Source organism: Dunckerocampus dactyliophorus, chromosome 9 (genome assembly GCF_027744805.1).
Source record: "Dunckerocampus dactyliophorus isolate RoL2022-P2 chromosome 9, RoL_Ddac_1.1, whole genome shotgun sequence".
Classification (NCBI taxonomy): Eukaryota; Metazoa; Chordata; class Actinopteri; order Syngnathiformes; family Syngnathidae; genus Dunckerocampus; species Dunckerocampus dactyliophorus.
The window spans coordinates 9,555,365-9,579,261 of record NC_072827.1 but is presented as its reverse complement, the minus strand read 5'-3'; the positions used below and the strand labels follow the sequence as shown (position 1 = coordinate 9,579,261).

At 36.5% G+C, this 23,897-nt stretch overlaps 1 protein-coding gene across 4 annotated transcripts in view; it reads left to right on the top strand.

The window, feature by feature from the left end:
- The window catches only part of zmp:0000001200 (dedicator of cytokinesis protein 9), a 145,450-nt gene that overhangs the window by 61,353 nt on the left and 60,200 nt on the right, over nucleotides 1-23,897 (top strand). For all 4 annotated transcript variants that reach the window (XM_054788041.1, XM_054788039.1, XM_054788038.1 and 1 more), the window contains exons 3-7: nucleotides 4,915-5,004; nucleotides 11,529-11,611; nucleotides 12,626-12,695; nucleotides 20,673-20,768; nucleotides 21,646-21,780. In XM_054788041.1, coding sequence (XP_054644016.1) covers nucleotides 4,915-5,004; nucleotides 11,529-11,611; nucleotides 12,626-12,695; nucleotides 20,673-20,768; nucleotides 21,646-21,780 — 474 coding nt within the window. The remainder of the gene's footprint in view (nucleotides 1-4,914; nucleotides 5,005-11,528; nucleotides 11,612-12,625; nucleotides 12,696-20,672; nucleotides 20,769-21,645; nucleotides 21,781-23,897) is intronic.

The window sequence follows — 23,897 nt, the reverse complement described above, 5'->3', positions numbered from 1 at the left end:
ATCTTGTCGTAGATGAGATCGTTCATTCTTTTTCAAGCACTCATCCTGTTTAGGATCACAGGTGAGTTGGAGCCTATCCCAGCCAATTGGTGTGATCTGCCCTGCACTGTCACCAGTCATTAGGGTTTTCCCCTAGGATTTTGTGAAGCTGTGGTGGTGGGCTACATGGGACATCTGCATTTTTTTTTTCTCATGACAAATAACAATTTTTTTTAGAACTTAATTTACTTATTTAGCGTTTTTCAACAACCAGCAGAACATGAACCGAGAACATTGCAAAACTGTTAATATAAAGTTGCTGAGAGCACTTAAGTGAGAGTTTAAAATGGTGAGCCTCTTTTTGTTATCTGACCTATTTAGTCCGATAGTACTATGTGACTATTAGTACAAAAGTACAACATTTTGTACTATTTGACACAAACCTAAATTCAATTTGACGCCTGTTTTAGAGTAAAACTAATGCATTGGAAATGAATTGTTCAATAATATATTTGTTTTACTTCAAAGTAACACAATTAACAACATAAAATAATTAAAATATATTTGATATTGAAATGTGTCCTGTATAAAGAGTATACATTGAGAGTCCAGGGTTATGATAGCACAGGTGTATCCAACTTGCAGCATTATTAAATCTGCTTTGACAAAAACAAAGGAGAAGTGAACTATTTTATGTGACTGCCAACATTTAATTGTAGTTTATTTACAAAGAACATCTCCACTCAGTGTGCTCGTTTGTCATTAAATACAAGCGTCATGTTTGAATAGAACACTTTAGAAACTACTAAGAGGTGAAGCAAATATTCTTTGGTGGGCTACTCAACATTAGCGATGTGTCGTTCGTGAACGAATCGGCTGTAAGAGCCGGCTCTTTGACATGAATTATTTTTTTCTTCGTCTTTTTTTTTGTTAAAGGCGAATGTCATTGGTCAAGATGTGTGGCGCCGTCGCTGTGTCCGCACTGAGCAGGGAAGGGGCATGGTTAAACTAAGTGCTCTTAGAGCCGATTCGTTTGTGAGAAATTTGCATGAAGAGATTTCACCTATTTTCACCTAATTTGTCTATTGAGATGGGTCTTTGTTTTTATAACACTATATTATAATATATTTTTGTAGCTGTTCATAGAGGTTTCAATAAACCCATTTAAATAACAAACATTTGATATCATGTATTTTTTACATTGGTAATTCATTTTAGACAATACACATAATTTTGTAATAAATTAATTTAAGACAACAAAAAAATCTGAGGAGACACTTGGGAGCCGAAAGAGCCAGCTCTTTTTAGTGAGCCTATCCAAAAGAACCGGTTGTCTAAAAAGAGAAATTTCCATCACTATTCAACATCAGCTGGTGAGCTACCGCTAGCATACGAGCTACAGTACCTGTTGGAGCCCCCTGTGATAGCATCACTGTCTAAAGCTGGACACACTACGTGTTTGTTGAACAACTCAGACACACATCAAGTGTTTTGAAGACAAGCCGTAAGTATTATAATGATAACAAGAGAGCAACATTGTTCAGTGACACTTTAAAAGTAAGTTGACATGAATGTGATCGCGACTTCTATCTCGCCCGTGATCTAGCGAGCTACCGCTAGAGAGGCAGTGCAAATGGGTAAAAGACGCTAGAATGAGACTCTGGCATAGATAGGCTTCGCATGTGACAAGCTGTCGTCAATTGACTACACATTTGGACAGCAGAAACGAACGTCAACACAAGAGGCTAGTGCCGCGACATAAGCAAGTGCCGACATGGCAGAGAGGCAATTCCGGTGCATGTTTCTCAAAATAAAGCACAGTGAAACATTTTATTATATTTTAAATTGTTTTCAAAGTAATTGTGGTCAATATGTGCGTAAATAATAATGTATATATTTATCTGTATAGCATATACAGTGTATACATTCGTACAATATTACGTAACATTGTTTTCAAGTTACTTTTTAAGGTGTGGCGGCTTGTATTTTGTAGTGGCGGGCCACCACGATCCATTACATGAAGCGGAAACCCCGAGTCATTCATAAAAAACAACCATTCACACTCACATTCATGCCTATGGATAGTTAAAAATAAAGCTATTCAAATTGCACCCGGGGGGCCACTTGCAACCCGCGACTGTTTTTTAATTGGCCCACAGCACTTTCTAAAAATATAATTTTAGCAAGAAAACTAAAAAAAAACCCAACAACAACAGCCGTAAAAATCAGAAAATTTGACAAATTTATGAAAAGAAAAAAGTTGTAATCTAACGAGAAAAGTCATAATTTTACAAGAATAAGGTAATATTATGAGGAAAAATATAACATAAAATTAACATAAAGTATGGAGTATTAAAAAAGCTTTTTTGTAAAGTCAAAATACGGTATTATGAAAACCAAACAAAACAACTAAAAAAGTTATTTTTGGAAAATTAGGTTGGGGAAAAAGTTATACTATTATGGGACTAAAGTAAAAATATTATGGGAATGAAGCCATAAAATTACAAGAAAAAAATTTACAAGAAGAAAGTTTAAATAGTTGGGGGGGAAGACAATGGCAGAAATGGGCGGGGGGGTGGGGGGGGAATGCTTTTTACAAGAATAAAGTCAATCAAAATATTTTGAGAAAAAAGTTTGTTTTTTTTTTAAAAAAAGAAAAAAAGTTCCATTTTACGAGAATAAACTTGTAATATTAGGATTAATATTAAATAAATAATATATTAATATTAAGGAATATCCATTCGTCATATTAGTAGCATAGAATTGAAATAGCAAAGAAAAAAGGCGTTTTGTTTTTGTTTTTTTTTGAAGTTGTAGTATTATGAGAAACAAGCAAAGCAAAATAAAGTTATAATTCCAGGAAAAGTACATTACAGTTTTTTGCCCATTATTTTCGTAAATTTCCTTCTTGTTAGATTAGATTTTTGTCTTTTATATTTTGACTTTATTTTTGTAAAATTACTGCTGATTTTTCCATTTTATTATTTTTCTGTTTTTTTTTTTTTTTTTTGGTTAAATTGTATTTTTAGAATGTGCCGCGGGCCAATAAAGAAACAGCCGTGGGCCGCAAATGGCCCCCAGGCTTCACTTTGGACACCCCTGCTTTAGCCATTAGATGTTAAAGACTAGATCAGGGGTGTCAAACTCGAACCATGGAGGGCCGAGACACCACAGGTTTTCTCTTCAACCAGTTTCTCCAGCAGGTGATTGAATTGATGAGCTCCTTCCCTCAAATTGAAGCAGGTGTTGATCATCTGCTTTAGTGACCGGCTGGAAGGAAAACCTGTGGTGTCTCAGCCCTCCATGGCACGAGTTTGACACCCCTGGACTAGATGTACATACTGTACAGTATGTACGTCAGAAAAGATCACACACTCGTTTAGCTGACTTGGATAAAAGCAAAACACATTTGAGTTCCTACTTTCCGAGATTAACATCTCTCCCTTCAGGCTTGCATTTCTATATTCACCCTTCGTCACCAGGGATTTAGTGGGTTCAAATCACTTAGTTATTTTTACGGTGATGTCAAGACTCGTGTACTGAATTAATTCCTTTGCAAAGACCAGAGGGAAGTAATCCCGGCTAGAGTAGAGAAATACGGAAAATACATACAGGACGTCACAGATCGCACACAGACTGTCCTTCACATCTATTGGTGGGTTCATACACACACAGACATGTGCTCGGACTATGTTTTTGTATGCAGATTGGCAACATGAAAACAAGTGGTCCAAAATAGTGATAACCATGTTGGAGTTTGCTATGCTACGAGTGTGTTTTTTTTTCCTACGGTGAAATGCAGTTTGGGTTTGGAGTGCAGTGAAGTAGCTGGCTGTGAGCAAAAGGCTTTAAGGCGGCATTAAAGGTGCTGAGATGCTGATTACTCGCCAACCATCTGTACCACAAGGGCAGAGAGCCAGATTCAGGGTGTGTGCAAAAATACTGAAAAATCCCTTTAGTTCACACTTTGTCCAACTGGTGCAACTGTGGGCCTCCGTCCCCCTGAACGAGTCCGATCATAATGTGTTTTTGGGAGGGCTAACGGGTAGTGTTGACACTCATACACGGTGCATTCCTTTAGTTAAACTAAAATGTCTTCATCTTCCATCCATCCATCCATCTTCTATGCCGCTTCTCCTCTTTATTGCATATAAACTATGAAAAAGATATGAATGTAAACAATGGCCGCAAATAGATTTGCATATAGTGAGTGTCGATTAAACTGCTTAAATCAGCCATAATAGCACTCAGCTGCTCTTTACTAAATAAACACGGCTGCTATAGTCATATCAGAACAATAAAACATCAGATCAATAAAATAGCACACACTTGGGAGAAGACATTAATGCAGGGGTGTCCAAACTGCAGCCTGGGGGCCATATGCAGTCCGTGGCTTATTTTTTATAGGCACGCGGCACAATATACAAATAAAATTAAACAAAAAAAAAACACAACAAAAATTGGAAAAAATAGAGCAAAAACGCAGTGTCTGAAGAAAAATAGCTGAAATGTTCATACTGATAACACAAAGCTTTGTTGTGACATATATTTTTTACAAAAAGAAAATTACAGTATTTTTAACAAAAAAAATGTTTTACAAAAAAATTTAAAAGTTCATTTTTTTTTCAAAAAGTAAGATTTTTTTTCTACAAAAAAATGTTTTTGACAAAAAATACACTTATATAGTAACAAACAATCATGTTTTTATTTAAAAAAAAACTATGTAAAAATATCAAAGCGGCCCCCTGCGTCTCTTGATTTTTCAGTATGCGGCCCTTGGTGGAAATAGTTCAATGGCTTCTGCACCGAAAGCGACCGAGAGAATAGCATTACTCATTGGAACACACACACAAACTATGACGACGGGTACTGAGTCATCAAATTTGCCCTGAAACTTTTATTTTGTTGACTGAAATCTCACTCTATATGTTGCAGATTTCCACTTTGAGGCGGCAAGGTCGGAGTCTCTACCCCACGGTGCCTGACAATGCAGAGAGGGACGCTCACAGTCTGTTTGTCCAAGAGGTACCCATATGCTTTTATTTCCATGTTATGTTATTTAGAGCAGCGGCCCCCAATCTTTCACAGCTTTCTACTATAGATAAAGGTCATCAAATACTATTGTCCAGAGAACATGGTAATATTGTGGTTTGATGTTTGTGGGTGATAGGCGTGCAGCGCCACTAACGAGAACGGCAACGTTATCTTCATTGCCATAGCACAGAGGTCGGCAACTTTTAGCGTCAAAAGAGCCATTTGTTCCCCCAAATTAAAACCCACTTGGAGCCACAAAACCTATCTGACCACTAAATTGAACATAATGCTACACATATAGTTTCCTTGAACGTATTGTCCCATTCCTTTCTGTCTTCCTGGCAGAGTGACGAGCCACACCTGTTGCGACCTGACAGTTAGTCATGTTTCTTAATCCCTCCTCTTAAGCCTTCTCCACCAATTTCGGATCAACATTCGCAATAAAAGTGTTGTAACACATCGATTAGTTCCAGTTGCAGTACCGCTCTCCATGTCGCTTTGGTTGCCATTGTTCATCAGCAACAAAGGAGGCTAAGAAGCGAAATAGTTGACCTGCATCATGGTTTCTCACAGAGCTGACTCACCAGAAAACACTGCCTCCTAGTACTCAACACCGATGCAGAAAGAGACGGCGTAGTGCCTACACAGAAACATAAATCAGCTAAAGAGCCGAATAGCCGCAGGTTGCAGACCCCTGCCATCGTGGAAAGTTCTGGGTTGTTAAATTCTTTAAAACTTTAATCCAAAAAAAACGAAACAGCCAACTTCTCAACACACAAGTGGTTTGAGTCACGGAAGTGACGATCGGGCGCACCCAATGTTGACCCCCCCCCACGTGACGTCAAAGTAACATACATTTCTTTGTGTCCTTTTCACATAAAATAAACACTCTTATTTCCAAAATTGATATGCAGTTACATTAAATTTGATTTAGTTATTTACGAAACAATAAAAAAACAACAACAAAAAAATGTACCCCTGTTTTCGTTCCAGTCCAATCTATTGCTATTTGGTAATAGCAGAAGGGATATGTACGACCAAATACAAATTAACGGAGTGAATATTGAAAAAGTGGAAGAATATAAATTCCTCGGGGTTATAATAGATGAAAAAATGAGTTGGAAATCTCATATTAAATATATACAACAAAAGGTGGCGAGAAATATCTCTATATTGAATAAAGCAAAATATGTTCTTGATCAAAAATCAATCCACACTCTGTACTGTTCCTTAGTATTACCATATTTAATGTATTGTGTGGAGATATGGGGAAATAATTACAAAAGCAATCTTCACTCACTCACTGTACTGCAAAAAAGATCTGTGAGGATAATTCATAATGCCAACTATAGAGAACATACAAACCCTCTATTTTTAAAATCGCAGATATTAAAATTTGCAGATTTAGTACACTTTCAAATCGCTACAATAATGTTTAAAGTAAGAAACAACTCGTTACCCAAAAACCTCATATAGTATTTTTCAATCAGAGAGGAGAAATATGATCTTAGAGGAAAATTTAACTTAAAACATTTATATGCGAGAACTACGCTGAAAACCCATAGCATTTCCATGTGTGGAATTAAATTATGGAACGGATTGAGTAAGGAACTCAAACAATGTACAGAGATGAGCAAATTCAAAAAACAATACAAGCAGTTGATGTTTGCTAAACACAAGGCAGAAGAGTCTTGATTATTACAATGATGTTCTGTCAGGTTTATTTTTTTGTTTTGTTTAAAAAAAAAAGTTTTGTTCTTTATTCATATTTATTTTAAACATTTATTACTATTATTATTTTTATTATTATTATTATTATTATTATTATTATTATTATTATTATTTATATACTGTATATACATTTTTTGGGGGCTGTCTTACCATTATCTATTATGTATTATTCTGACTATCACAGAAAACATGACATGGAATGCAGGAAGTGAACTACATGTACTGTACTGGATGTGGAATGGATGGGGGTAGGATTAAATAAGCTTTGCTTCTTCCTACTCCTTTTGGACATGTGGAACTGTGAAAAAATGATTCATGAGATGTATTCCATTGTAACCTTCATGTTCAAATAAACCAAACCAAACCAAACCAAACCAAACCAAACCATTCCAAAGGGTTGGTGGAAAACCGAATCATATGAAAACCGGTCAATTTGTCACTCGATTCCATGGAATGATACAGAACAACGAACATTCCCATTTGAGTTTGCCAAATTAATGTGCCTTAAGGCTAGGTCACAACCGGTCGTACGGGCTCCTATGGCTCATCTATGTGCAAAAAAAACAAGAAAAACACATAGGGCGCACGTGACATGCTGCTTTTCAAGCTACAGACCGGCCGCAAAAGTTCTTTGTCTTATCAAACAAACAAACAAACGGGCGCTGACGTTTTTTTTTCAGGTTGCAAGACAAACTTCGTACGTCTTCATGCGTCGCTCGTACGGCCAACGTGTGTCTTTCGTACTTTTTTCTGGTGTCAGGTTTGGGCAAAGTGTAAATCTTTTTGTACATCGCACTTTCAGACTCCTACAGTATGTGTGTGCACACCGCATACGTAATTAGTGCGGCCAATGCACACTCAGTACACACAACATTGTACAATAACCGAGGCAAAATTTTGGCAAGAATTTTTGTCTTATCATTGGAAAACTGGGGCATTCGAAAACCGAAGTTTGACTGTAATTCACTGATTGTTTTTGCTTCTGAAAGTTTGCCGTGGCCTGGTAGTTGGGGATCCCTGATTTCAACGATGATTAAAACCGTGCAGACGCACAAAGATGTTATTCGTCATTAAAAGCAAGCAAAAGAAGGCGCTCCTGAAACAAAAAAAGGTTGAAATATTGGAGAGCTGGGTAATAAAAACAGACGGAAGTCTTGTGGAAAGTCTTTTCCACAAGATGGGAAGGCGGTTATGAAATGCGATGGCTCGCCAAGCTGTGACAGTAATGTGAGTCATTACCTCATTTGTTACTTGAATTAGCAGTAATGCATGTCTCACATCACAGAACGTCAGGAAAGCCGTTTATCTCACGTGAAATGTAGCCTCCGTCTGACTCTGTGCCGCCTGCTGCATCAATGACTGCAATCATTAGCCGTCGTTACGATGTTAACTACACTATTTATGTTCCATCTCAGCTGGCCTTTCTGTGTATGCCAGTAAAGGAAGAAGCAAATATCAAGTAAATGTCTAATGTTTTTCTAGCTACCAACTAGTCTTGAAAATGTCCACTTTTAAATGATGAAATGGTTATCAAGCACTTATAATAATGGCAGAGCAGGTATGTTATAAACCAGGGGTGTCCAAACTTTTTCAGCAAAGGCCACATAGTGAATAATGAAAGAAAGCAAGGGCCACTTTGATATTTTGTAAGATATGCTAAGAAGTTATATGTGTATTTCAAGAAAAAAAATGCTTCTTAGCTTTATCAACTTCGGTCTTTGCTTTTTTTCCCCATTTTTGCAGCAGTGACTGACGCAACACAAGCCGTTTTCAACTCTGTCTTGTCAAATGCACTGCGTACGTAACTAAACAAGTCTACCAACTAACTTTAAATATCATACGAACGTGAGAGAACGTGAGCTGGAGTCGAGCTAAGCAAGCAAAGAGTCACTGTCTATATTGTGTCTGTGTGTGAAAGAGTGAGAGGCACATGGCTCCTCTCTCTAGCTGTAGGGAGTCTGACTAGGGAGGGGCGGTCACTGTGTGTGACTGGCCAATCACAGAGCATGAAGAGCGAATACATGAGTAGTTGCCCAATGAGGATTTTCCTTCATCACGATTACGGATAATGATGAGCTGTACTCGTTTCATGCTCGTACTCGGCAAAAATGTATTATCCGTAATGGATACTCGTCTAAAACAAGTGTCCGTTGTTGTTGTAAAATTACAGTATTTTTTTTCCATTTCTGCTTTTGTTGTTTTTTACGTTTTCCTCTTTTAAATTTTCTTCTCGTAATAATTATGAATTTATTACAAATATTTTGACTTAATTTTCCTAACATTATAACTTTTTCCGCAATCTTAATTTTCCAAAAATTACAACGTTATTCGTTGTTTTGTTTGTTTCTCATAATATTACGACTTTAAATAAATAGCATCTTTCTTTAATATATCACATTATGTTTCTAAATTAAAAAATTCTCGTAAAATTGCCACTTTTTTTCTCATGAGAACATGACACTTTTGTCTTAATATTTTGACTTTATTCCCATAAAATTACAGTTTTTTTTCCTCATTTCTGCTGTTGTTGTTTTCTTTTTTTAATTTTAACTATTGCAACTCTCTTTGTCAATGTTCTTCTCGTCATTATGACTTCATTACCATAATATTTTGACTTTATTCTCATGACATTCAAATTTTTTTTCCTCGAGCAAATTTTCCAAAAATTATAACTTTATTCGTTGTTTTGTTTGTTTTTCATAATGTTACGACTTTACAAAAATAGTTATTTTTTCTTTAATATTTCAAATGAAATGACATTATTTTTCCTCACGAGTTTTCTCATTAGAATGATTTGAAACATTTTTGTCTTAATATTGTGACTTTATTCTTATAAAATTGCTGCTGATTTTTCCGTTTTTGCTGTTGTTTTTTGTTGTTGTTGTTGTTGTTGTTTTTTTTTAAAGTTTTCTTGTTAAATTATTTTTAGAATGCGGCGCTGGCCAATAAGAAAACAGTGGCCCCCAGGCCACACTTTGGACACCACTGATATAAACCTTACATTGAGTGATAAATGTTAAGTACTGTATACCACAACTAATCACAAGGAAAGACAAAGGTAAAAGTATGCATACATCAGAAGAGGAAAATGAGTCAGTGTTCTTATTGTTCCACCTTTGCCTGACATCTCCCACCACAAAGGGAGTTCTCTCCCTTTCTCGGAAAAAAGACATCTGCTCAAGGACTAAATACGAGATAGGAGCGGCTCAATGTTTGTTCAACAGATATTTTACAACACTGCTGCAGATGAAGTGCAACTTAATCCAGAGACAAGCGCTCGGTTGATCTTTCCAGCCGTCCTCATGACTGTGTCAAGCAACACCTGACCGGGAGATTTTCTGTCTTTGACGGATTAGACAAGGTTCCTCCTAACAGAGACCTTTGACATGGAAAGTTAACTGATCGCACTTAATAGTTTTCAGGCTTAGGAAGCCTGAAAGAGATGTGTGTTAAAAGCTCAGGAAAGCAAACTTACGTGACTGTAATTTGCTATCTTGTCAGCAGTGATAAGCAGGCCAAGCATTATCCTGCACTCATGCTACAAATCCATTACCACTTTATATTCTGTCAATGCATGTGTGAGTTAAAATATTCCATTTCAAATTACAGTAGATCCCTGCTTTTGGTGTGGTTATGATGTGGGATGACCAGCGAATGGCGATAATTGGATGCCCCCACATTAGGGATGAGAAGATTCACCGGTTCGCATCGAACCGTGGACATGCACATGCACGTTGCAAATGCATCGGTAGAGCGACGTAAAAAATATATGAGATTTACGGGGAAAATCTGAGGTGCACCGGATTTTTCCTGGTTGTATTGATTAAATCCGGTTTTGATGCATTTAAACCAAAAAATTAAAACAAACAATTACCTGCACAACATCGAAGGATCGCCGAACAAAGTGCAAAATCTCAACATTTGAGTGAAGCATAAAGGCCTAAACATGTAAAAATTGTGGTCTGTCTAACACCTGTACACGGATGCTGTACATTTTACCTGTATTGTCACATACTTAAGTTACTATACTTTAAGTTACCATAAATTCCGGACTTAATACCTGAATATAAGCCACACCCACCAAATTTAAACAAAAAAAAAAAAACGTACATATATAGGCCGTACTTGTCTACAAGCCTTAGATGTCCACGTTGTAACATGAGATAATTACACAGAAAGACACACTATAAACCTTGCCTATTACATGACAATTTAGTTGTAACTATGGTGCAATGACAATAAAAGCTGTGCTATTTTATTCTATTCTATTGCATTCTATTTCTGCAGAAAAAATAACCTATTTTAAATAAGTAAAAATTGTATAAATCATTTTTTTGCCTAAAAATCTGCTAATTTGCAGGGTTGTGCATGCTGAATCGTGAATGTGCAGGTTTCCACTGAATGTATTGTTTTGCTTTGTCCCTGCCAGTACTTTGAAAACAGATCATAGAACATTATTGGAAAAGGAAGCCTAAATAATTCTGTTTGTAAAACATCTCTATTGAATGTAATAATATCTGATGGTCAAAGTGCAATTCAGTTCTTCATAATTACTATATGATGGCTGACAGAAGACTGACTGCTATTCTCTCAAAAAAGAGAGACTGGGTTTTGTCAACTCCAGTTGAGTGTTCATCTTCACACAATTGTATCTAATTCATTCCAATGATTCCGGTTTTCACTTGCACTTTGTTACACTTAATTTCAAGCATGTTATTATGCCCGCCATGTACTTTCTACCACATTCTTAGTGTTTGTAATCAGCTTTCACTCTGTCCTCTCAGTGCATTAAGACCTACAAGACCGACTGGCATGTTGTCAACTACAAGTATGAAGCTTATTCGGGAGACTTCCGGCAGCTTCCAAAGTAAGTCTCAACGCTTTATTGACAGACACAGTCAATGACACGCCTTATTCGGGTGATACTCGGGTCACGTACGAGTTCCGTTTCTAGACTGTGATATAAGTCAGATATATTGGTGGAGCTTTTTATGATGTTCGTTTTTCACTTCCACGGTGATGGCTTTCCTTTTCGTTGGCGCACAGCCACTTGTGAGTCATAATGAAGTGTGTGGCTGTGGCTGCGCAGGCATACACTGTATTATTGTGCTGTGCATGGCGCGTATTCTGCCGATGCATGCTCTTAACTAGTTCTCGAGCGAATCTCGTGTTTACGGACCAATATTAAATTTTTAATTAATTTATGGAAGCGCGTTTGTAACCACGGAACGTCGTAAACCAAGGACCATCTGTACACATGCTCAAGCAGCTATCTTTTTTGTGATATGTTTTCTTGCCTGACACAGTGTTGTTGTTGTGTAATTACAAAGACACAATATGCAAAATCCCTTCCTGTTTCCTATTTATGGCATTCTTGTGTCATTTCTAACTGCAGCAGAAGTGGAAAGCACCCTCATTGTTGGGATATTGTGTCATTGGGCCCTGCCTCTTCCCTTAAGAGTAGCACTTTCACACTCATTTTTGTGGAAACACTATGTTGATGACCTTCACTTTGACGCTTTGCAGACAGTCGGGAAGTTGAAACAATGCTCCGTGACGTGTGTTGCCTGTTAAAAGCTTCAGATAAAATTCCCTTCAAGTCATTCTTGGAGGTGCCCGGTGGACAGAATGCACCCCCTTACATGTTTCCATGAATAGTCTAAGCTGGAAAATGCATTTACGAGAACAGCCTGCTTATTTATGACTGATGTGAGGCAGCTGCAGAGCATCAAAATCATTTACGGAGTCATTAGCACACCCCATCTAACAGCAAATGGCCACTGCTTAGGCATTTGATGTCAAATCAAAATGAATCCGTTTTCTTTTGTTAAATGTTGACTTTGATGTGTCTATTTATATAAATTCATATTACCATTTACAGCAAAGTGTCCAGACCTGAAAAACTGGCAGTCCATGTCTTTGAAGTGGATGAGGATGTTGATAAAGACGAGGTAAGTTTCTGTGGAAAATAAACGTCACTAAAAAGTTACCCTTAGCTGAGGTATCATTGTATTTTTTTTCAAGGCCCCACCGTTTTAATGGGCACTGTTTCAAAAAAGACGCTGGTAAACCACAAATGAAGAGCCCGGAGTTTAGTTGCAGCGTGTTTAGTGGAACGTGGTGAAAACTGTAATGACAGGAAATAAACTCAATGTCATCGATTGGAGCCGTTACAAACAAAGTGCATCAAGCTCATTAAAATCACATTCTAGCAAAAATACGCATTCATCTCCAAATTTATCTCAATGACCGATATTAAAGGGGACCTATTAGACTCATTTTCGGGCCTTTATATTTAGTTCTGGACTCCTATAGAGCTGCTACACACAATAACCCGCACAGAAAGATTTCTAGATCTTCCGGACTTCCTGCAGTGTTGCCATGGATTTCCTGCCTCCCGCCTAAACGGTCTGTGTAATTTACTACAACCCCTGCCCTCCTTCAGGTACACCTCACGCCGACACCACTCCGCTGTGATTGGTCACAATCCCAAGCGCTTACGAGGACTTCCGGACAGCTGCCGAACCCTTTTGTCCGATTACTTAAACAAAATAAACACAGTTAGGACACTGATTAATTGTTACTTACAGCTTGCTCTTCTGACTCTTCAACACGACCAAGTGGCGTCGGACTTCAGCAGCAGTTTGGCGGACAGTCCAGCTTCGTATTGGCCCATGTTCACAAAACATGAGCATATTTTTCTGTTGTTGACCGGGAATCAGCAACCCCAACCACTTCTGCCTGGTGATTGCCTCTTTAGGCACACCCGAACAAACATTTCCTGGGAGCCATTGCTCGACGTGCTAACACCGTGAACAGAGCGAAGCCGGGCATGCCCATATAAGGAAGTCCGGGTTGCGTTGTAGTCAGCGGAACTCGGTGTTAAAAAAAACTCTGTACAACACGGCGTGCAGAGCCATCCAAAACTACACTTCACTTCCAAATGCGAAAACCTCATTGTCTGACACATTGGCATCGTTTAACACGAGAATGCGACATTGTAACATTCACAGGTCAGAAAATAGGAAAAGCAGAATAGGTCCCCTTTTAAAATGTAACTCACGGCATTCCTACCTGATAATTCTTCTATCTTTTTGTTTTTTATTTTTCAATAAAAGCTTAAATAACCCATGAATTATTCACTTGAACAACTCATAATCACGTTTAACAACATAGAAATATTTTTACTCATTAAGGGCAACACTTTCACTTTAGCTTTTTGCTAGTGATGTGCAATACCACTGCCGTTCTTTCCGATCCTATACTGAGTATAATTCAGGCTGCTATCGATACCTTGTGCAAATACGCCTGTGTCTGGTAAATTTGACAAAATAGTGTATTTCAAATCATAGCATAAAGAATACAATGCACCAAAAAAAATCATATATTTATTTAAAACTCTTCAAGTATATTGCAGTACAGTATTACAGTATAACCATGCTAATGCGGTATACGACAACAGAAAAAAACAGAGGACAAAATCATATAAAATATATGAAAATGGTGTTTTACACAATAAAAAAAGTAAAATAACAAAACCATTTATATTAATGATTCATTATTAAGACCTACTATGAAAATGAAAACTAATTTACAATTCACATTCGCCATGGTTTCAACGAACAGACAATGTGCCGCTGCACTGAGGCATTACGCACGTACCCAGGGGGAAGAAAAATGACTTCCCACCAACCGCGTATCATTTAGACATGATCTCAATCATTTTGTTAGTTTCCATATCAATATTTTGATTTGAGAATCAAATAAGAGCTTGAAGCTCTGGTATCAGAGGTATCCATATTTCAGTATCAATCCACACATTGCAAGCTTCTTCCAAACACAACACAACACAATCCATTCAAACAAGACAATGACATTTTAACATTCTTAACTGTCATGCAGCCGTTTTTAATTTGGCTAAATAAAACTGAAACAAAACGACTTGTCGTGTTGCATAAAAAGAGCCACAAAAAGACAAAGAACAATGGCCACGTGCAGTCATTTTTTTGCATTTGCCTCTCACAAGAAACATTCGAAAATAGTAGAAAATAGGTGGAAGGTTTGTTTTTCTGAAGGAATTTCTTCACAATGACAAGCGCTAACCCTAACTGTCTCACACTCAGTACTTTGTAATTATGACAAAAATATAGTGTTTTCATTGTAAAATATAGTTTACTGTGGTATGTTGCAATAGGACTCAACCTTTTTTTTTTTTTTTTGGAATGCATTGTTCCGGTGGGTTGCTTAAGTACAGCTCTTACATGCACATGCAGCAACGCTGGAGATCAGTCCAGAGTGGTTTCCTGCTGAATTCTCCTGAAAATGCCATTTTTAATTGAAAGCACGTAAGACCAAAAAGAAGGGGGTTAAAAGGATGAAAATAATAAATACGAAATTAATCAAGAGAAACCCCAAAATGAATGGGAATAATATGTAACGTACTTGAAAGGCAAATTATTCCATAAATAAATGCATAAATATGGTGTTTGTTGGGCATCGTCTTCAGACTTTACTCGTATTTTGCCCTTGCATCTGATCGCCTTCCCGTTTTAATAGTTTCACATATTTTAACTTTCACACACACACAAAAAAACCCATCTCTGGTATCATTGGAGATTGGTACAGCTTCCGGTCCGCTCGGCGACACTTGAGTGTAAAACATCCTGTAGCTGGTAGTCAGGCCTTCATAGTAAAAGCACGCCAGTAAAATAACACGGTTCTAAAGTCATACCTGTCAACATTTGCATTTTTAAATAAGGTGCATTTTGGGGGCGAAATTGGGGGAATTATGCCAAATTTAAATACAGTCATGCCTAGCCACTTTACGTTTGATTATGGCCTATTATTAGTCAAAAAAATATTGAAAGACAAGTCATATGTCGTATTCTGCTCACTAGGGGTCAGTAATGTTACACTGATGAGACATTAGCTTACATTACATTACCTTAACTTCCAATGCATGGAGTCAGCCATGGATGCAAAGTCTGACATGACCGTGTGGAGGTGATACCTTTTTGGCTTCTTACTTTGTCCTTATTCCCCACTACGTTTCAAACCCTTTAAGTGTAGAATAAATAAATAGGAGGCTAACTCGTTAGCTCAGCTGTTGCTCTGCTTAAAGCGGGGACAGTCTCTTGTGTCCCTTCATAGGGACACACAGGGACGACGTAGCCTGCCTGTAAGAGTTGTGCAATGTGGCGTAAACAAAGAATAAGAAAGGTGACGGCGTAAAGGTGACGTTAGGGGTGTTATTTTTGTGTCTACAGGGCTCTAAAAATGTTAAACACTGTATTTAGAAAGTCATAAACAGGTTTTGTATACTCCTAACTGCAAAACTATTCAATTTATTATTATTGAATCCCACTTTTCCGAAATTCACTTATTGGGTCTGGTCGGGTCTGGAACCAATTAACTGCGATAAACGAAAGACGACTGCAGTTTATTTTATTTATAGTTGTTTTTTTTTAATGTAAAAAAAAATTAAAATTGTCTGGCAGCTAGTCCAGGGTGTACCCCGCCTCTCTCCTGAAGTCAGCTGGGATTGGCTCCAGCATACCACCGCAACTCTGGCGGACAAGTGGCAAATTTTCAACAGCTCCCTTCATTTCCCTCATTTTTCCCTCATTTTTCCCTTTTTTCCGGAAATGTTCCCTTATTTACAAATGGAATCAAAGGATGCGGGGGACACTTTGATATTTAGATATGTATGTATTTTTTTTGTAAAAATGCGAGAAAAAAAAAAACCATTAATATCATACATTATCATATATCAGGGGTGCCCAAAGTGCGGCCCGGAGGGCCATTTCTATTTCCACGGCACAAAAACAAACCATCGCAAAAATGGAAAAATCACAATAACTTCACAAAAATTAAGTCAAAATATTAAAAGAAAAAGTTGTAATCAAACAAGAAAAACTCACACATTTTATGAGACTAACGCTGTAATATTATGAGGAAAAAATACCGTCATTTTAGTGACAGAAAGTTTCAATATTAAAGGAAAAATAGAAGTCTTCATATTTTGGGAAACAAGTTGAATGGTTGGAATTGTTGAAATGACAACAAAACAAAACAGCAGCAATATAACATAAAATACAATATAAAAATTGCCATAATTTTACAAGAATAAAGACAAAATACGATGACAAAAAAGTCACAATTTTACGTGACTAGAATGGGAATATTATGAGGAAAAAATAATGTAATTTTAGAAGCATAGACTTAAAATTCTAAAAAAATATATTTTTTAAAGTCATAATATTATGAGAAACAAACAAAACAAAATAAAGTTAAAATATTATGGGAATAAATTCAAAATATTCTGGGAAAAGGTGTTTTTTTTATATTTGGAAATTTTTTTAAACTGCAAAAATGGGGAAAAAAGAGCAAAGAACAAAGATGATACTAATAATAGGCTTTTTCACCCGTATGACAAAGCTGAGATGCATTTTTTTTTCTTGAAATATATATAACTTGTTAGCATATCTGTACATGTGTTGCTTTACTAAATATCAATATAACTTCTTAGCATATCTACATGTGTTGCTTTACTAAATATCAATATAACTTCTTAGCATATCTACATGTGTTGCTTTACTAAATATCAATAGAACTTCTTAGCATATCTACATGTGTTGCTTTACTAAATATCAATAGAACTTCTTAGCATATCTACATGTGTTGCTTTACTAAATATCAATAGAACTTCTTAGCATATCTACATGTGTTGCTTTACTAAATATCAATAGAACTTCTTAGCATATCTACATGTGTTGCTTTACTAAATATCAATAGAACTTCTTAGCATATCTACATGTGTTGCTTTACTAAATATCAATAGAACTTCTTAGCATATCTACATGTGTTGCTTTACTAAATATCAATAGAACTTCTTAGCATATCTACATGTGTTGCTTTACTAAATATCAATAGAACTTCTTAGCATATCTACATGTGTTGCTTTACTAAATATCAATAGAACTTCTTAGCATATCTACATGTGTTGCTTTACTAAATATCAATAGAACTTCTTAGCATATCTACATGTGTTGCTTTACTAAATATCAATAGAACTTCTTAGCATATCTACATGTGTCGCTTTACTAAATATCAATAGAACTTCTTAGCATATCTACATGTGTTGCTTTACTAAATATCAATAGAACTTCTTAGCACATCTACATGTGTTGCTTTACTAAATATCAAAGTGGCCCTTGCTTCCTTTCATTTTTTACTGTTTGGCTGGAAAAAGTTTGGACACCCCTATCATGTATTATTTTAGCCATTTCTCTTTACACTGTGCTTGTTGCTATTTTTTTTTCCATTTTTGCTGGGCTTTGTTTTTTTTCATTTCATTGAGCCGCCGGCCGCACTTTGGACACCCCTGCTGAAGGAGCAATGCAGTTGATGAGTCACATGACAAACAAGAACAGTTGTGTGATGCTGACCTCCTGCAGTCATGTGACTCATAAAACCTATCCTCCTCCAGTCAAGCAGGTGCCTGCCCATCTGCTTTTTTTCTGGATTTTTGTTGCTGAACCACTGTCTCCCTCCCCTCACAACAAGGTTTTGGCACCAAAAACCATGACATAAATAAAACATGTTTTTTTGTTTTTTTTTGGTTGATCTTTTTCTTTAAGTTTTGAGGAGCAAATTGAGGTCAGAGGAAATGGGCCCGCTAGTTTGTTTGCCCCTCAGGGGAGCTGCACAGTGTTGTCTAGACACCGAGGAGGACAATTGGGCCTGAACTTTTCCAGATGGTTTTCAGAACACTCCATGAGGACCAGTAGAAATATCACAATGATTTCCAGCACATAAAAATGCATTTTTGCTTTGTGAGACTAAGGAAAATGTAGAAAGGAGGAGGAAGATGTTGGACTATCTTAAAAGGTCATTCAGGCTTTGAAGTGTCTTTAAGTGTCAGGAAAACAGTTCCTGACTTCTAAAGTTACTCAATGGGAACGTCCATGCAAGGATGATCCAAACCAGGGCTGGCTGTGGAGCTTTTGATCCTCCCTTCCTCACATCGGTCCTTCCCTTCCTGGTCTACGGCAGGGGTGTCCAAGCTTTTTCGGGAGAGTGCTACATACCGAAAAATGAAAGGATGCAAGCATATCTCCAACACATGTACATATGCTAAAAAAATCTCCAACAATTTTTCTAGAAAAAATTGCTTCTCAGCTTTGTGATACAGTGAAAAAGCTTATTGTTAGTACGACCTGCGTTCTTTGTTTTTTCTTTCTCCATTTTTGCTGTTGTTTTTTTTTTTTTATTTTCCGAATATTTCAACTTTCTTTATAAATAATCTTTGTGAGTTTTCTTAACTTAATATTATGATGTTATTCCCATAATAATTTGACTTTATTCCCATGATATTCTAACTTTTTTCCCAGGATAATTTTCCAAAAATTACAATTTTATTTTGATTTGTTTGTTTCTCATAATATTGTGATTTTTTTTCTTTAATATTTCAACTCTATGCTGCTAAGATGACATTATTTTCCCTCATAATATTACAAGTTTATTCTCGTAAAATTGCAACCGTTTTTCTCGTTAGACTACAAATATTTTCTCTTAATATTTTGACTTTATTCTTGTAAAAATTGCTGCTGGTTTTTTTCCATTTATGTTGTTGTTCTTTCCAACTATTTTAACTTTCTTGTTGTAAATTTTCTTCTTCTAATATTAAGATGTTATTCTTATAATATTTTGACTTTATTCCCATAATAACATAACTTTTTCCCCAACCTAATTTTGCGAAGAATTAAAATTTTATTTTTTTGTTTCTCATAATATTACGACTTTTAAAAAAAAGTCCTCTTTCTTTAGTATTTGAACGTTATGCTTCTAAAATGGCGTTATTATTTTTCATAATATAATTACGTTATTCTCATAAATTACGATATGTTTCAACTCTGTTACATTATTTTCCCTCATAATATTATCAGTTTATTCTCGTAAAATTGCAACCTTTTTTCTCGTTAGACCACAAATATTTTCTCTTAATATTTTGACTTTATTCTTGTAAAAATTGCAGCCGTTTTTTCCATTTATGCTGTTGTTTTTTTCCAACTATTTTAACTTTCTTGTTGTACATTTTCTTCTTGTAATATTATGACTTTATTCCCATAATAATATAACGTTTTCCCCAACCTAATTTTGCGAATAATTACAATTTTATTTTGTTTTGTTTCTCAATATATTATGACATAAAAAAAGAAAAAATGTCTTCTTTCTTTAGTATTTGAACGTTGTGCTACTAAAACGGCGTTATTTTTTTTCATAATATTATTATGTTAGATTACAACTTTTTTCTCTTAATTTTTTGACGTTCTACTTGTGAAATTACTGCTGATGTTTTTCATTTTTGCTTTTTTGTCTTTTTTAAATTCTTCTTAAATTATATTATTAGATTTTATATGTTCCGCGGGCCAATAAAATAACAGCCGTGGGCCACAAATGGCTCCCGGGCCACACTATGGACACCCCTGGTCTACTGTATCTTTAAGGATCCTCATGGCTGGTGTACCTTCAGGAATGCCTGCTGGCAAAGGTCATAGCGTTTCTCACTGCCTCTCCTCACAAGCGGGCGATGAAACCAAGATGATGAGATACGTCACAAATGCGAAGATCTCACTATTTATTTGGGCTCACACGCAGAGTTTGTTGAATGTTCTCCTGCCTGCTTGTTTGGACTGAGTCAGACCCGCACCGCATTGGACTCTGCATGGTCTCTAAGCCAGACATCAGAGAGTCAGCTCTTTGCCGTGATAGAATGTTCTGATTAAATATTATTCTCTAGCCTCTTTTCCCGGCAGGTACATTCATTTTGACAAAAGACTGAACCGTCCAGCCTTACTTAGAGAACATGACAACATTTAAGAACTGCATGACTTAGATCTATATCTCATAGTTCTCGTCTCCTGCAGGATACAGCCTCCCTTGGATCCCAGAAGGATGGGATCACCAAACATGGTTGGCTCAATAAAGGCAACATGAACAGTGCCATAAGTGTTACTATGAGGGTGAGTAAGAGATTGTTTTACAAATAGAGACAACTGTACGTACAACTGTCTCTTGTCCCAGTCCAGAATTGGGGCCTTTTTTTCTTTTTGTTGTTTACCTTTTTGTACATATTCAGCATATTACTGTGTAAAATATTCTACATACCTGTAGCTTAAACATAGAAATGACTCCATTTCCAATGTTAATTAAAACGTTTGCCTTAATAAAGATAATAACGCTCAGATTTGATACAGTGTACAGTAAATCCCTGCTTTCCATGAGTGTTACTTTCCGGGACCACCAGAGAAAGGCCTTAAAAATGCCTATATCTGACACATGGCTCACGCCTCCCCCTCCAAACCCTCCGGCTTGCTTGCCGTTGACGTTCTCCTCCGATTTCGGATCAACATTTACTATAAAAGTGACTGTTGTAACTATCAGATTACATTCAGTTCCAGAAACCTCCCCTTCTTTCTTCAGCTGCCATTGTTTGCTCGCTACTCACCAACAGAGAATGATCATGTAAGATGATGGATAAACAGATGCAATTGGACTCATGGTGTAGCCTTTAGCCTGGTCGTCAGGCTAGCAGGCTAGAGAATGCGTTTCTCTGAGCCGTATCTACATAATCCACACTGCTTGCCAGTTGGAATTCCAGTAATGACTTACTGTATACATATATATATATATATTTATATTTATACCAACCAAACAATGAAAAAAGTGTGACTTATAGTCCCTAACATACAGTATTTTTTTGTGGAAGCTATCACACACTACTGATATTGTGACTGACACATGTCTAAGACACTTCTAAATCAGGTTCAGACTGGTGAAAAAGCACACTTGCTGTGTAAAAGCTAAACAAGACTATGTTGTTTGTTTTTATTTCATTAGTCGTTCAAGAGGAGGTATTTCCATCTGACGCAACTGGGAGACGGCTCTTACAACTTGAACTTCTACAAGGACGAAAAAATATCCAAAGAGCCGAAAGGAACCATTTTCTTGGACTCCTGCATGGGCGTCGTTCAGGTAAGCTAAACACGGTCATCACTCCTGATGTGTTTTTACACTTTGCTCCAAATAAAGCAGGCTAAAGTTCAGACCTAATTGCGCAAACTCTGATGCACGGCTGCTGCAAATCATATAAGTCTCTTAAAGTGCTCGTTTGTGTCTGGGAACTTGAGTAGAAACTTTTACAGCACTTTACTACAGTCTGGTACAACAAGCTGAATGCTGAGGCCGCACTTCCATGCAACCTCTTGGCAATCATTGCCACATGCTCACGTCTGCATGTAGGCCCAGACTCACCGTGTGTGTGTGTGCGAGTGTGTGTGTGTGTGTGCATACTGTACTATCAGCTGTCATCCCAGAAGATAGACGGGGCCAACTCAGACCTAGCCGCCTCGAAGCGGATGTGGACTGTGGCGTACATGATGAGGGAAGGTCAGGTGTTGAAGCTGTGCAAGATGACTTGCTCACATTCACAGTAAAAACACTATCATGGTTTTTTATGCTTCATGCACGTACGTAGGAGTTCCGTTCCTACACTGTGAGGGAAGTCGACTTTTGGTGTAAGTTGGCTTTTATACCTAACTGAACTCCTAAGGCAGGTCCAAACTTTTTCTAGCAAGGGTCCCATAGTGAGAAATGAAAGGATGCAAGAGCCACTTTGATATTTTGTAAAGCAACACATGTAGATATGCATTTTTGCTGGGGTTTTTTTACAAATATTTCAACTGTCTTCTTCCATATTTCCTTCTGGTAATATAATGACTTTATTCACCTCAAATTTTGTTTTTATTCCCATAATATTAAACATTTTTTTCTCCTAACCTAATCTTCCAAAAATTACAACTTTATTGCAAGCTAAAAAAAAATACAACTGAAAAAAAATCACACAAATTTTTCTTTAATATTTCTGCTCTTGCTACTAAAATGACATTTTTTCTTATTTTTCCTGATAATATTGCAAGTTTATTCTCATAAAATTGAGACTTTTTTTCTTGTTACAATGCAACTTTTTTTCTCTAAAAATGTTGACTTTATGTTAAGTTTTTCATGAACCTAATTTTCCAAAAAAAAAATAACAATGAAATTATTTAGGTTCTCGTAATATTACAACTTTAAAAAAACATATCTTTTCTTTAATTTCGACTCTTTTTCTTGTTAGATTACAACATTTTTCTTTTAATATTTTGACTTTATTGTCATAAAATTACATGTGTTTTTTTCAATTTTGTCTGTGTTTTTTTGCACCTATTTCTACATTCTTCTTGTAAATTTTATTCTCGTAATTATGACTTTATTCCCATAATATTTTGACATAATATTACGACCTTTCAAAAAAAATGTATGCTACATTATGACGTTATTCTCGTGAAATTACAACTTCTCGTTAGGCTCCAACTTTGTTTTTTCAAGTTGTCTTGTTAAATTATATTTTTAGAACGTGCCGTGGGCCAAGAAGAAAAACAACTTTGGACACCCCTGTCCTAAATCACTGAGACTGTGCACAGAACACACAAAGGACAAAATACAGTAATAAAACACAAAATACAAGAATTAAATGAACCTGTAATATAAAAAAAAAATGAAGCCAAAGCACTACCAATGTTTTCACCACACTGCTTAATTATTACTGTCGCTTTAATAGGAGCAGGTCCTTTGACATGCTTAAGATACTGTAGCAAACTGGCAGTTGCGTGAACGTGACATGTGTCCTGACTGTGCACGCAGCAAGGACAGTCAAGTTTGATGATGTTGTTTCAGCGCAGTTTGGCCAACAGTAGCCTGGCAATAATGAGATTGCTGATGGACCGCCTCTTGGTCATCCTTCCAACATCCACGTAGACGTTACAATACCATCTTCATCCTTAAAAACGCGTGAAGCCCCTGAAAAATGAAGTTTAGCCTTCGTTCCCTCTTATACAAGTGTAATATAAATGTATTTTCCTCCATTTTAACCTCATCATAGCTTTTCAACAACCTCAGACCTAACCACAGATATGTTTTGCTTTTATTTGAAAACATTTTTATCATACGGTTAATTTTTTCAGATTTTTTTTCCAATGGGAAAAACACAAAATATGCAACTTTTCCAAAATGGAAGTGCAAAGTGGAATATTTGTAATAATAATAAATAAATA